The sequence below is a fragment of the Jaculus jaculus genome, chromosome 1 (assembly GCF_020740685.1).
Source record: "Jaculus jaculus isolate mJacJac1 chromosome 1, mJacJac1.mat.Y.cur, whole genome shotgun sequence".
Taxonomy (NCBI): Eukaryota; Metazoa; Chordata; class Mammalia; order Rodentia; family Dipodidae; genus Jaculus; species Jaculus jaculus.
This window is the reverse complement of record NC_059102.1, coordinates 225,497,528-225,512,238: the sequence shown is the minus strand read 5'-3', so window position 1 is coordinate 225,512,238 and position 14,711 is coordinate 225,497,528. Positions and strand designations below refer to the sequence as shown.

The 14,711-nt window shown below is 47.7% G+C and overlaps 1 protein-coding gene across 1 annotated transcript; it reads left to right on the top strand.

Annotated features, from left to right (window-relative positions):
• The first annotated feature begins 1,900 nt into the window (after positions 1 to 1,900).
• On the top strand, positions 1,901 to 14,627 carry Gins2 (GINS complex subunit 2). Its single transcript, XM_004666042.2, has 5 exons — positions 1,901 to 1,990; positions 2,387 to 2,501; positions 9,951 to 10,050; positions 13,429 to 13,555; positions 13,872 to 14,627. The coding sequence occupies exons 1-5, from the start codon at positions 1,901 to 1,903 to the stop codon at positions 13,995 to 13,997; spliced, it is 558 nt and encodes a 185-aa protein (XP_004666099.1). The 3' UTR covers positions 13,998 to 14,627.
• The last annotated feature ends 84 nt before the right edge of the window (positions 14,628 to 14,711 follow it).

The following is a 14,711-nucleotide window of genomic DNA, read 5'->3' as shown; positions in this document are numbered from 1 at the left end:
AAAGAGGAGGACACAATTGCGAGGAGCAACTGTTCTTTTCTTTTCTTTTTTTTCAAGGTAGGGTCTCACTCTGGCCCAGGCTGACCTGGAATTAACTATGAAGTCTCAGGGTGGCCTCGAACTCACGGCGATCCACCTACTTCTCTGCCTCCTGAGTACTGGGATGAAAGGCATGTGCCACACCTGGCTGAGGAGCAGGAGCAACTTTTCTGCTTAGATACAGAAACCTCACCCTCTTAACATCCTCTATTTTTTTTTCTTCTCCTTTTGTGGTGCCTGGAAAGGAACTCAGGCCTGCATGTGGGAGACAAGTGCTCTGCCAATGAGCCACGCCCCACACCTTTGTTTCTTCTTTTCTTCTCCTCTTTGCCCTCCTTTTCTGATATATATCCATGCTGGGTAGCCCAGGATGGACTCATCTCCAGCCCCTCCTGCTTCCACCTCTGCAATGATGGGATTACAGGCATGAACCACCATGTCCCAACTTCTCTATGCTTTCTCTCAGGGCCTAATGATCTAGCCCCTCGGCCCCCACCAGCTGCAGACTGACAGCATCGCCTCCCTGTAAGCTTTCCTGTACTCCATCAGGGCCACCCAGCCTGGTTATAGCTCAGAATTCTGCCCTCATCCAGGACTCTGGACCCACAATCTCACCGGAGAGCTGTGTTCACACTGAGAATCTTCCAGGGACTCCACAGGCCCTTGTTGACCTCTGATAGAAGGCTTGAGGTCATCTGGTTCTAGGAGCAGGTGTGCCTAACCGAATGAATGCTGGATAATAGGAGAAAAAAAAAATGATGACATTAAGATAAAAGAGAGACTAGTTGGAAAGAAGGGATTCAGTGGAGGGAGAACCTGGAAGGGATTATGATCATGATATATTATCTACATGTACAGAAGTTGTTGACAAAAAGTTAAAATAACAACAAATGCTGGGCTGGGGGTGTAGCTCAGTGGAAGAGCATGTATTTAGCATGAGTGAGACCCCGGTTTAATCTTCAGAATGAAGTCAAGTAATAACAATAATGATACTAATAAATAAAACAGTAAAGTAGATTTTGCAAACGTGTTTGCCAAAGCCCTAATTTTGAGTCTCTGTCGGGGAAGGGTCTGAATTGGATAGTGAGGAGATGCGGAAGAATGTATCTATCTATCTACACTATTTTTTACATTTATTTATTTGAGAGAGAAAGAGAGACAGAATGGGCTGCCAGGGCCTCCAAACAAACTCCAGGCACATGCACACCCTTGGGCGTCTGACTTATGTAGGTGGGCACTAAGGAATCGAACCAGAGTCCTCAGGCTTCACAGGCAAGCACCACTAAGCCATCTCTCCAGCCCCTACATTTCTATAGTTTTTAATTAATATGCAGACAGGGCAGAAGATCGTACAATTAAAGGAGAAAAAGAAACCCTTTCCTCGCTTGGGGTCTGTCTAGACAGCCCATACCATGTCGTGGCACCCTGAGCTGAGTTTGGGAAAAATGCATTTACTCCTGGTTCTACGCTGAACCAACCCCACCTAGGAGGCTGGGAGCGGAGGCGTGTCCGGGAAAGGGCAGGCGGGGCTGCAAAAGGCCGGAGCGGGCTAATCAAGGGCGTGGTCGGAGGTTTGAGAGGCGGGGCTACAGCGCAGGTGGCGCGAGGCACGCGCGATGGAAGGGCGTGGCGAAGGTCTGGAGAGGCGGGGCCGGCTGCAGCCTCTCTCTGATCCGCCAATCGCCGAGCTCGTACCAAGTGCGGGGTTCCGCCTCTGGCCGCCCCGCGGAGAGCGCCGCGTTCCGATAGGTCGCCGGTCGGCTGGCTTCCGGTTTGGGGGCGGGCCCCGCGCCGTGGCGGGAAGAACGGCGGTGGCTCCTCTTCGCGTCGCTGAGGTTGGTCGCGAGTTCCCTGGCGAGCCATGGACGCGGCCGAGGTGGAGTTTCTGGCCGAGAAGGAGCTGGTGACCATCATCCCTAACTTCAGTCTGGACAAGATCTACCTCATCGGGGTGAGGGTCCGCCAGGCTCGGGCGGCGGGAGGTGGGCAGGCCGCCGGCCCCCGACCGGCTGCTGAGTGTCGCCTTCCGTACCGAGTGGACACGGGGGACCTGCAAGGGAGGCGCCTTTCTGGGGTCGGTCATATTCTGGGTGTCGTTTGTATTTGGACCTTGGTTCATGCGACAAGGTTATTTATTACTCGATAGCAGTGAGGACGGGTGACACTTGCTCATTATTCATTTATTATTTATTTAGAGACAGTTTTCATGTGGCCCTCGAACGCAGCCCATAAACCTGGGCTGGCTTTGAACTCTTGATCAAACTGCCCCAGCTTCCTCCAGTGCTGGGTATGCACCACCATATCGCGATCTCCTTTGTAATGTTGGGAATTGCTTTATCCTTGGCAGGGGGATCTAGGACCTTTTAACCCCGGCTTACCCGTGGACGTGCCGTTGTGGCTGGCGATTAACCTAAAACAAAGACAGAAGTGTCGGGTGGTGCCTCCTGAGTGGATGGATGTGGGTAAGGATACCTTTATCAGTGCCTTTATCAGTGGGGTGGGATTTGGGGCAAGCTTCCGCCCTTGGGTGCAGAGAGGGTCACTCCTCTTTTGGTCTTCATTATCCCCTGGCAAGTGACAGCAATAGATGCAGGCTGACCTCTTAGGACAGTCTGCTGTCTCCACAGTTAGCAGGGTCTTCTTAGTGAATTCCCCCCCTCCCCCAGGAAGGGTCTCACTCTAGCCTAGGCTGACCTGGAACTCATTCTGTAGCTCCAGGGTGGCCTCAAACTCATAGCATTCATCCTACCTTAGCTTCTTGAGTGCTAGAACTAAAGGCATGTGCCACCATGCCTGGCTCTAGTTATATTTTTTTGTTTGTTTTGTTTTTTCAAGGTAGGGTCTTGCTCTAGCCCAGGCTGACCTGGAATTCACTATGTAGTCTCAGAGTGGCCTCAAACTCACAGTTATCTTTCTACCTGTTCCTCTTAAGTGCTGGGATCAAAGGCCTGCACCACCACGCCTGGCCACATGTTCAATTTTAAAAATATTTTATTTTTATTTATTTGACAGAAAGAGGGAGAGAGAAAGAATGAGTATGCCAGGACCTCCAGCCACTACAAACGAATTCCAGATACATGCACCCCCTTGTGCATATGGCTAACGTGGGTCCTGGGGAATTGAACCTGGGTCCTTTGGCTTTGCGGGCAAACGCCTTAACCGCTAAGCCATACCTCCAGCCCACCTTTGATTTTTAAAGCATTTCTTGGTGGCCAGGAAGATGGCTCAGTGAGTAAAATGCTTGCTCCCAAGCACGAGGCCTTGAGGTTGATCCTCAGCCCCCGTGTTAAGCCATGTGTGCCTACAGTCCCAGCATTGGGGAGGTGGGGACAAGAGGGCCCTTAGGTTTACAGACCAACTAGTCTGGATAAACCAGGGAGCTCCAGGTTCAGTGAGACCCTATCTCAAGAAAGGGGGAGAGCAGTCGAGGAAGACGTCTGACACTGGTTACCTCCACACATGTGTATGTGCACCTGCACACACATGGGTGCCCAAACACATGCCAACTACATACACATGCAAAAATAATAATAATAATAAGGAGGGCTAGAGAAATGGCTTAGTGGTTAAGGCACGTGCCTACAAAGCCAAAGGACCCAAGTTCTATTCCCCAGGACCCATGTAAGCCAGATGCACAAGGTGGTGCATGCATCCTGGAATTTGTTTGCAGTGGCTAGATGCTCTGACACACCCATTCTTTCTTGCTGTCTCCCTCCCTTCCTCACTCTCATAAATAAATAAAAAAAAATTAAAAATAATAAGGAAACTTTTTTTAGATTATTTTTTCTAGTTAAATTTTTTAAAATTTTATTTTTGCTTTTCGAGGTAGGGTCTCATTCTAGCCCAGGCTGACCTGGAATTTACTATGTAATCTCAGGCTGACCTTGAACTCACAGCAATCCTCCTACCTCTGCCTCTTTTTTTTTTTTTTTTTTTTTTTTTTTTGATAGCTCTACCTCAGGCTGACCTGGAATTCACTCTTATGTAGTCTCAGGGTGGCCTTGAACTCATGGCAATCTTCCTATCTTTGCCTCCCATGTACTGGGATTAAAGGTATGTACCACCATGCCCATCTTTTATTTTTATTTATTTATTTGAGAGAAAGAGGCAGAGGACCTCCAGCCTCTGCAAATGAATTCCAGATGCATGTGCCACTTTGTGCATCTGGCTGACATGGGTCCTGGGGAATAGGACCTGGGTCCTGTGGCTTTACATGCAAGAGCCTTAACTGCTAAACCATCTTTCTAGCCTTCTGGGGCTTTTTTACATCATTTATTTATTTGAGGGGGCAGGGGAGAAATGGGCACACCAGGACCTACAACCACTGCAAATGAATTCCAGACGCATGTGCTACCTTGTGCTTTATGTGGGTTCTGGGGAATCAAATCTAGGTCCTTTGGCTTTGCCAGCAAGTTCCTTAACCACTAAACCATCTCTCCAGCCCTTTTTCTAGTTTTTTTTTTTTTTTAGGTAGATTCCTACTCTAGCCTAGGCTGGCCTTGAACTCATGGTATTCCTTCTACCTCAGTCTCCTGAATGCTAGGATTATAGCGGTTTTTAAAAAATAAATGTAGGCTAACATTGTTGAGGAGTAGTTATCTTCTGCTGTAGATGATGCATGGTAATAATGTGTTGCCCTACAATGGTATATGATTCAGCCATGGAAGGGAACAGACTTCTGATCCATGCCCCACGGTATCAGAAAACATGAGGTTGGGCTGGAGAGAGATGGCTTAGCAGTTAAGCGCTTGCCTGTGAAGCCTAAGGACCCGGTTCGAGGCTTGATTTCCCAGGACCCACGTCACGTTAGCCAGATGCACAAGGGGGCACACACATCTGGAGTTCATTTGCAGTGGCTGGAGGCCCTGGCGTGCCCATTCTCTCACTCTCTATCTGCCTTTTTCTCTGTCTCTCACTCTGAAATAACTAAATAAAAATGTACAAAAAAATTTTAAAAAAAGGAAAACATGAGGTTGAATGAGAGAAGCCAGGCACAAAGAAGCACGTGTTGTATGCTTGCATTCACGTGGGCAGTCCAAAATGGGCAAAGCCATTCACAGAATGGTGATCGTTTAGATGACAGGGTTTTGGGGGTGATGCTTTTTGGAATAGTGTTGTACAGTTGGCTAAAGTGATGATTGCCCAACTGTAATTACACAAAAAGCCATTTGAATGCTTGAGCCAATGACTGTATGGTGGATTAATGCTGCCTCACTGAGGCTGTTAGAAAAACAAAATGCTTCAGCAGCCATGATGGCGCCCTTTAATCCCAGCACTTGGGAGGCAGAGGTAGGAGGATCACTGTGAGCTTGAGGCCAGCCTGGGACTGCAGAGTTGAGTTCCAGGTCAGCCTGGACTATATCAAGACCATACCTTAAAACAAACATGCTTCAGACAGGCTTCACCCTGAGCCTTTGCATTCTCTTTTCTGCCTTGTGGATGTGAACAGCTCATTTTAGAAAAAGAATCTTTTAATTTTATTATTTTTGTGGGGCATGTGTATAGAATTTGAAAAGCCTGAGTGTTTGTGACTGTCCCTTTCTTCCCCTGTTCCTTTACCTGAGGGCACTGTGCTGCTAGCAGCAGGGGTCTCAGCTACCACTGTCAGGCTGGTTTAAGAAAGATGAGCTTGGACATGTTCTCCTTGCTGCCTGCTAAGAGAGGGAGTGAGTGACTGCCAGGCCTGAAATGGTGGGGACTCCTGCTTGGGCGGGGTGGCATCTGTACCAGGGAGCCCCCCGCCCCAGGCCTGGCTCCTTCTGAGGTACATCACCAGACTGGCTTTAAGATCATCCTGGGGCAATGTTGACTGCACCAGAGAGAAGGTATAAGGAGTTCACTTCGGTGTTTTTCGTAGCAGGACTGTGCTGGTGTGAAGACAGCCAGACCTGCAGGGAGCCAGAGGACCACTCTGCGGTATCCGGCAGACAGACTTATCCAGTGCGTAGTTCTTGTTCGTGGCCTCGCTTGTTCAAGAGGTTGTGGCAGCATGCACCTTGACCTCATCCTCTAACCTGAGTGTAGGTCATTGCAGGAGCATTCCATGATTTATTCACACATTCTTCTCTTGGTAGAAACTTGGGTTAATTCCTTTTAAAATCGATAGGTGTGTGTGCGCGCCAGGGACTCATCACTGCAAATTGCCAGATATTTCAAATGCTTGTGCCACTAATTTTTTTTTTTCAAGGTAGTGTCTCACTGTAGCCCAGGAACTCACTCTGCAGACGAGGCTGGTTAAGAACTCAGCGATCCTCCTACCTCTGCCTCTTGAGTTCTGGTCTTCAAGGCGTGTCCCACCGTGCCTGGCTTTTTGATGTTTTGAGATGGGATTTTATGTAGCCCAGGTTGTGTAGAGATTTAAATGTGTGGCCCCATAGATTCAGGCTTGAATTTTGAGTCTGCAGTGGCTGGAGCCCTGCACAGGAAGAGGTATGTCAGTGGGGAAGGATCTGGAGTCTAGCACTCAGGTATGAAGAGCAGTTTGGCACTCTGGCTGCTCATGCCATGGTCTTTTGGTGCTTGCTGGCTGTTTGATGGTGTTTCTGCTATGAGTCTGTGGAAGAGGGATCTTCTGCCATTGCTGGTATTTCCCTGGAATTTGTAAGCCTGCAATAAACCTTTTCCCCTCATAAGCTGCTTCTGGTAAGATGTTTGTCCACCAACATGAAGCTGACTGCAACAGGCTGGCCTTGAACGTGACATGTAGCTGAGGATGAGCTTGAAACTCCTGATTATTCTTCCTCTACCTCCCAAGTGCTGGGACTACAGATGTGTGCCACCATGCCCAACTTGTTCTTGAACATTTGTCTTGAGTAAATTCATACCTATAAGATTTTGAGGTCATAGGACAGATGATGGTTAAGTTGTAAAAAAAACTATCAGCTAGACCTCCAAAGCAGCTGAGCCATCACAGACCCACCAGAGACAGGAGACAAGTTCATATTGTCCCATATTCTGGCCAGAAATTTGGACACCAATCCCCTCATCCAGCATGCATGAGGCTCTGCTGGAGAAGGGGGTCAGGGACTGAGGTGAGGCTATGGGTGGTCACAGGGTGTGTTCTCAAGGAAGAAGTAGCAGGCTTTGCTAAGGGGCTGGGCACTAAGAGAGGCTGAGACCAATGCTACACTATGGGCTGGCGGCTGAAGTTCTGAAATGGAATCTCTGTTCTGAAGTTGGGAAGGCATGGGGCAGCATGTGAGCCCCAAAGCTGGGTGGGAGCTGAGCCCACCTTGTTGGGGGGGATCTACTAAATGTGCAGGTGGAAATCTTGTGGGTATGGGGACATAGAATCAGGAGTCGGGGAGGCTAATCTAGGAAGTAAACATAGAAGTCACTCCAAGCACACAGTGGGTCTTGATTCCAGCACGATGAAGTCACGGGGAGAGGGAGCACGGAGCTGCACCACTGACTGAGCTCTGTGCCCCAGCACTGAGAGGTCATGAGAAGTTGGCAGCAGACCTGGTGGCAGGGTGTGGCTGGAAGAAAACTCAGGGTGTGTGTGTCCAGAAGCTTTGGGGAGCGGCGAGCACTCCAGGAGGACCAGTGGCAGCTAGGGCCTGGCAGTGCGGGGACCTTGGTGAACTGCATTGGTGGTGAGACGTGAAAGGAGGGGCACTGATGAGAGGGGCCGGACTTTAGCGGTCCCTTGATAAGAGGCATGAGAAGTGGGTTGGGACCTGAAGGGGGCATTTGGCATGAGGAGAGGGTATTCTTTTTGTTTTTGTTTTTGTTTTTTTGTTTTTTTTGAGGTAGGGTCTCACTCTAGTCCAGGCTGACCTGGAATTCACTATGTAGTCTCAGGGTGGCCTCGAACTCATGGTGATCCTCCTACCTCTGCCTCCCAAGTGCTGGGATTAAAGGCATGCGCCACCACGCCCAGCCCACGAGAGAGGGTATTCTTTATGGGAGAAATGTCTCTTTAGAGTGGTCAAGAACGAGGCAGATAACAATCCTGAGCTAAAGTGGGTTGTTTTGCCTCTTGTGTAAGAGGAAGGTCCAGGGCACGCTGGGCAAGAAACAGTGTGGACCCTTGGCAGGGGATTGGGTCACAGCCTTGGAGGGACTGGTCATAGAGGAGGCAGGGCAGCTGGGCCAAAAGAGCTTATCAGGCCTGCAGGAGGGCACTAAGGCCCTGGTGGTGGGAACCTTTCTGTATTGTGGTCCCAGAAGCATAAGGTGTGCATGTGTGTGTCTCTTAGCTACATCTCACAGTCTGTGGCTAGGGCCTGTGGAGCTTGTGGACACGTGAGGGTAATGGCTTCACTTGGAGAACCATGTTGTGGTGCCTGTTAGCTTCTCACAATATCACACTGGTGGTTATAGTTTGTAAATTTTCTGTTGTCTTCTGACCCAGGTTTGGCATAATGATCATTCTAGTCAATATCATTATCAAAGCTATTGATTTCTTTGGTCACATACTGCATCAGAGGTAAATTATTTTGCTGTTTCACTGAGAAAATAACTTGTAACTGTAACATGCTCTTTTGGGAATCTCTTCAGTGGCTAAAACAACTCAATTTTACTGTCCTTCCTGAGCAATGTTTTTCTTAATTTTTATTTACTTTTATGTATTTATTTTCTCAATTTTCACTAACATTTTCCATGATTATAAAAAGTATCCCATGGTAATACCCTGCCTCTCCCTCCTTATTTACTTTTAAAAAAAATATTTTAATTATTTATTTGAGAGAGAGAGAATGGGCATGCCAGGGCCTCCAGCCACTGCTAATGAACTCCAGATGCATGCGCCCCCTGTGCTTCTGGCTTACGTGTGTCCTGGAGAGTCGAACCTGGATCCTTTGACTTTGCAGGCAAGTGCCTTAACTGCTAAGCCATCTCCCCAGCCCTACTTTTATTTTTGTATGTGTAGTGACGTGCATGTGCTTGTACCCTTGGGACACTCCAGACGCTTGCTGCAGATGTCGCTCACTGCCCTGTGGTGGTGGAGTGGAGGGGTCCTGCTCCACTGCTCGTCTGCCTGCTCTTGGTGTTTTGAGCTGGAGACTCCTTTTACTGATTTTGGAGCTTGTGGGTGCTCTGAAGCTTCTCGAGTCTCTGCTTCCCTGTGGTACTAGGATCGTAGGCATGGGCTACACCTAGCTCGGTTTATGTCACATCTGGAGATTTGAACTCTGGCAGTCTTAGGCCCCCTCAGGCCCTCATGGTTGCACAGGAAGAACACTTAACCACTGATCCATCCCTTCTATCATCTAGTCACTGACACAAATCCTCAAAAAAACAAATTTGTTTTTGGATTTTTAGAGGTAGGGTCTCACTCTAGCCCAGGCTGACCTGGAATTCACTATGTAGTCTTAGGGTGGCCTCAAACTCACAGCAATCCTCCTACCTCTGCCTCCCAGTGCTGGGATTAAAGGCATGTGCCACCATGCCTAGCTTAAAAAAATTTTTTTTTTAATGCATTTGCTGCTTGGTCAAATAGATAATACTAGCACCTGGTAAATTTGGAAGATTGAAAAAATTTTTAACAGGGTTGGAGAGATGGCTTAGCGGTTAAGTGCTTGCCTATGAAGCCTAAGGACCCCAGTTCAAGGCTCAATTCCCCAGGACTCACATTAGCCAGATTCACAAGGGGGTGCATGCATCTGGAGTTCGTTTGCAGTGGCTGGAGGCCCTGGCACACCCATTCTCCCTCTCTCTATCTGCCTCTTTCTCTCTCTCGCTCTCAAATTTTAAAAATTAAAAAAATTCTCCAGCTGTGCATGGTGGTGCATGCCTTTAATCCCAGCACTCAGGAGGCAGAGGTAGGAGGATTGCTGTGAGTTCGAGGCCACCCTGAGACTACATAGTTAATTCCAGGTCAGCCTGTACTAGAACAAGACCCTACCTCAAAAATATTTTATTTTCCTGGTTATAATAATGGTAAAAACATATGACCCTGTAAATTTCAGAAAAGCTGGAGAAGATGAGAGACCATGAACGCAAGGAGGAAACATTCACCCCGGTGCCCAGCCCTCACTACATGGAGCTCACCAAGCTCCTGCTGAACCAGTGAGTAGGTCTCGCATGCAGAGCTCGGGCCCCTGCTTGACCCAGGTTCTCCTCCTACCCAATCCTCCCTCACTGCTTCCCTGCCGTTCTGTGGTGGGTGGTAGCCAGGCCACCCGTGTTTCAGGTTGGTGACCTGGAGGTCATATCTTATGCAAGACTGCCTGGCTCTCTCCCCATGTCTTTCTTTCTCTTTATTCTTTGACACTATCAGTTTTCCTTTTCTCCCATGCAGTAAATCCTCTCCACTGTGCTTCTGTCACCTGATGCTGGGTCCCAGTGTGAGTGGCCCTCACTTCAGCCGGAGTCTTTTCCTAATCTGCATGAGTTCCAGGTCAGTCTGGACTAGAGCGAGACTTACCTCAAAAAACAAACAAAATTATTAGAGTCAGACAGACATTTAGTCCAGCTGTACCTGGAGTATGTGGGCCTTTGTTCTTTTGCCTTTCACAGAGGGTTCACCTTGGCTTTTGTCCTGAGCTGTAGGGAAAGCTCTCTCATGCTTCTGGCTGTACTAACCCCTGAAATTGTATGTCTGCATCCATTCCAACTTCCCATTACCTCCTTGTTCCTTACTCATGTGGTGGCCAATCTGCTGCCTGCCGGCTCTGTTTGCCTGTTTTTTTGTTTTTTTTTTTTGTTTTTGTTTTTTCGAGGTAGGGTCTCACTTTGGTCCAGGCTGACCTGGAACTAACTCTGTAGTCTCAGGGTGGCCTCAAACTCACAGTGATCCTCCCACCTGTTTGCATTTCTTGTCAGGTCCCACTGTGGCAGCAATGACACTGTAGCTGTGCACACGGACCTGAGTTCAACCCTGTGAACTTGTCATTAAGCTGCTGCACGGGTACAGCTTTTGGGAGTTTTCCAGGCCCAGCAAGGCCTAGTGGTGTAAGAAGAGATGCTTGGAGAGTGCAAGCCAGGGGAAAGGCAGATATCTGGGGAGCAGGGAGCGGGCAGCGCTGTGGAAGGAGCCATAGGTTGTGTCTTTGGGTGTGGGAATCGGAGATGTGAATTCTGTGGTGGTGAGAAGCTGGATGTGCTGACCAGGTACCAAGCCAGCAGTGCCCAGGTGAGTTGACTGCCTATTTTTAGATTTTGAAATTCACAGTCAAAAACTTTGTATAATTCTTCCAGGTCAGCCTAGATTAGAACAAGATCCTGCTCCCCAAAAAAGTCTGGTTCCCCTTTGCCGGGTGTGGTGGCACATGTCTTTAATCCCAACACTTGGGAGGCAGAAGTAGGAGGATCACTGTGAGTGTGAGGCCACCCTGAGACTACAGAGTTAATTCCAGGTCAGCCTGGGGTAGAGTGAGACCCTATCTTGAAAAAAACAAACACAACTTTGTGTAATTCATTTAGCTAAGGTACCCAGATTTACTTTTTTTGTTTGTTTTGTTGTTTGGTTTTTTTTGTTCTGTAGTTCACTTGACAAGTACCTGGGGTCCTTTGTTCTTTAGCCTGCGGTGAGAGCACAAGGTCTGGATGTTTGTGTTCATAAGTTCAGTTCACTGCATGAGTATTAGACCACAGATCTGCTTACCAGGAGAGCTGAGCCAAAGTAGCACATGAAGAGCCCAACCTAGCGTGTGTGCCTCTCTGTACATTACTTTAAAACAGGTGTCACAGGGCTGGGGAGATGGCTTAGTGGTTAAGGCACTTGCCTGCAAAGCCAAAGGACCCAGGTTCAATTCCCCAGTACTCATGTAAGCCAGATGCACAAGGTGGTACATGGGTCTGTAGTTCATTTGCAGTGGCTGGAGGCCCTGGCACGCCCATTAAACTAAAACAAAATAAGATGTCACAAAGGAAGGCTATCAATGACCTGCTGGCTTTAAACTTTTACCCAAAATTTCACTATTTCTTATTTAATTACTTTTAGTTTTTCAAGATAGGGTCTCAGTGTAGCCCAGGCTGACCTGGAATTCACTATGTAGTCTCAGGGTGACCTAGCTCTCACAGCGATTCTCCTACCTCTGCCTCCTGAGTGTTGGGATTAAAGGGATATGCCACCATACCCAGCTCAACCTGAGGCTCGAAAAACCAAAATGTATGTATTTTCTAAAAAACATATATTTCCTGTTTAAAAAATATTTATTATTTTGAGAGACTCAGACCCTTGGGTGTGAGTGTGTGAGTCTGGTAGAAGTAAGATTTGTTCAGCACTGAATGAGGCGTGAAAGTCATGACCTTTGAGCCAGCTTTGAAGCCAATTTAAGATGGACATCACATAGCTCAAAGATCCTTTCTGCCTTGCTGAAATCCTTTTATTTATTTCTTTTATTTTGAGGCAAGCCCAACAGCCAAGTCCCCCCCCCCACTTTTTTTTTTTTTTTTTTTTTGAGGTAGTCTCACTCTGGTCCAGGCTGACTTGGAATTCACTATGTACTCTCAGGCTGGCCTCAAACTCATGGCAATCCTCCTACCCCTGCCTCCAGAGTACTGGGACTAAAGGCTTGTGCCACCATGCCCAGCTTTCTAGCCCTTTTTTTGTTAAGGTAGTCATATATTGTAGCCCAGCCTGGTCTCAACTCAACCACCTTCCAGCCTCAGCCTACCAGGTTTTGGGATTACTGGCATAAACCATCATTTCTGGCTCTTAGTATCTCGCTTTCTTAGAGGAATAATTGTATATAGCAGGGTCCTTGGTACCAAGCTTACCTAGCAAAATCTTAACACTGACAACATATAGCCTTCCTGAACCCAAGCTGAAGTTTTTGGTCTTGTTAAGATAGGATCTTACAGGCTGGAGAAATGGCTTAGCGGTTAAGCGCTTGCCTGTGAAGCCTAAGGACCCCGGTTCAAGGCTCGATTCCCCAGGACCCACGTTAGCCAGGTGCATAAGGGGGCGCACACGTCTGGAGTTTGTTTTCAGCGGCTGGAGGCCCTGGCGCCCATTCTCTATCTTATCTGCCTCTTTCTCTCTCTGTTACTCTCAAATAAATAAAATAAACAAAAAAAAATTAAAAAAAAAAAAAGACAGGATCTTGCTATGTTGTCCAAGCTGGTCCTGAACTTCTGCTATAGGGAAGTCATAGCTGTTTGCTACTTCCCTTTTCTCAAGCTGCATTTCTTTTTTAAAAAACTTTATTTATTCATTTGAGGGAAAGAGTAGGGGGGAAGGATGGGTAGGCATGACCAGTGTCTCTCTCCTTACACTAAATAATAGACGGGTAGGAATCTCTTTCATTTTTATTTTTTTTAATAGTGAAATCGCAGGCTGACCTGGAATTCTCTATGGAGTCTCAGGGTTGCCTTGAACTCATGGCGATCCTTCTACCTCTGACTCTTTAAGTGCTGGGATTAAAGGTGTTGTCTACATTTTTAAAAAGCCATTTCCACTTAGGGTCTTCTGAGCGCATGATTACTTATCCATTCCTTCAGTGCTTCCGACAACATTCCCAAGGCAGATGCAATCCGGACCCTGATCAAGGACCTATGGGACACGCGCATGGCCAAGCTCCGCGTGTCTGCTGACAGCTTTGTGCGGCAGCAGGAGGCACATGCAAAGGTAGGTGTGGCTTGCCCTTCTCATGCCAGGTGGTGGAGGTGGGCTCTTCAAAGAGCTCTCCACCACGTCCTGCCCACTCCTCTACTGCAAGCAGGAATCACTAGCTTTGCTTTGAAAAGCAATTCTTTTGGGATTGGGGATGTGGTAGTTTGCTAAGCATGCACAAGCCCCTGGTTTTCATCTGTAGTACCCCAGAATAAATAAAAATAATGAAATTGTGAGGAAAAGTCATTGGTTTTAAATCTTTGTTAGGTGGAGTTCATAGTTTTCCTCATGGTCAGAGCTTTCTAGGCCCACTTGTGCTTTCTCGTTTCAGCTGGATAACTTGACCCTGATGGAGGTCAACAGCAGCGGGGCCTTCCTCACCCAAGCACTAAACCACATGTACAAACTTCGCACAAACCTCCAGCCTTCCGAGAGCGCGCACTCTCAGGACTTCTAGGCAGAGCCTGTGGGATGCAAGCTCTGCCGTCTTGCTGATGGGTGACATGTGGGAATGAGTGCCCATGTTATGAACTTTTGAAAACATGTAATGGTATAAGGAATAGATTTATAACATTGGTGGGGAAACAACATTTGTGACTTTTCCCCCAAGTACAGCGCTGCTAAAAGGTCAGGCCAGTTCCCCACCTAATTCTAGAAACCAGCTTTCTTTTTAAAGGGAGACAGAGAATATGGGCACATCTCTTGCTGTTGCAAAATATCACCAGACATATGTGCCACTTTGTGCATCTGGCTTTACATGGATACTGAGGAATTGAACCTGAACCAGTAGACTTGGCAAGCAAGCGCTTTAATGGCTAGGCCATCTTCCTAGCCTAGGTAGCTTTCTTTGATGGAGGAAAGAAAAGTTTTATGGGTGTGACTTGTTTATAGAGCCACACAAGGCGAGGGTTCAGTGGCTGGTGGAGACACAGCAGATGTGGCCATGGGCTTTTTTCCCTTGGCCCCCATTTCTTGTCTCCATATAGAGGTTGTTCATACAGGAGGACAGCAGATGGGAGTCACTGGTAATGTTGGCCAGTATTTTATTATCTAAGCCCTAGTAAGCAATAAAAATGTCATTGTCAAATCTGTCGTTGTTGGGTTTCTGTCCTGCACAGCTGCCAAGTAAAGTAGTTAGCTGTGTGGCCCAGATGATCCGATAAACCAAACT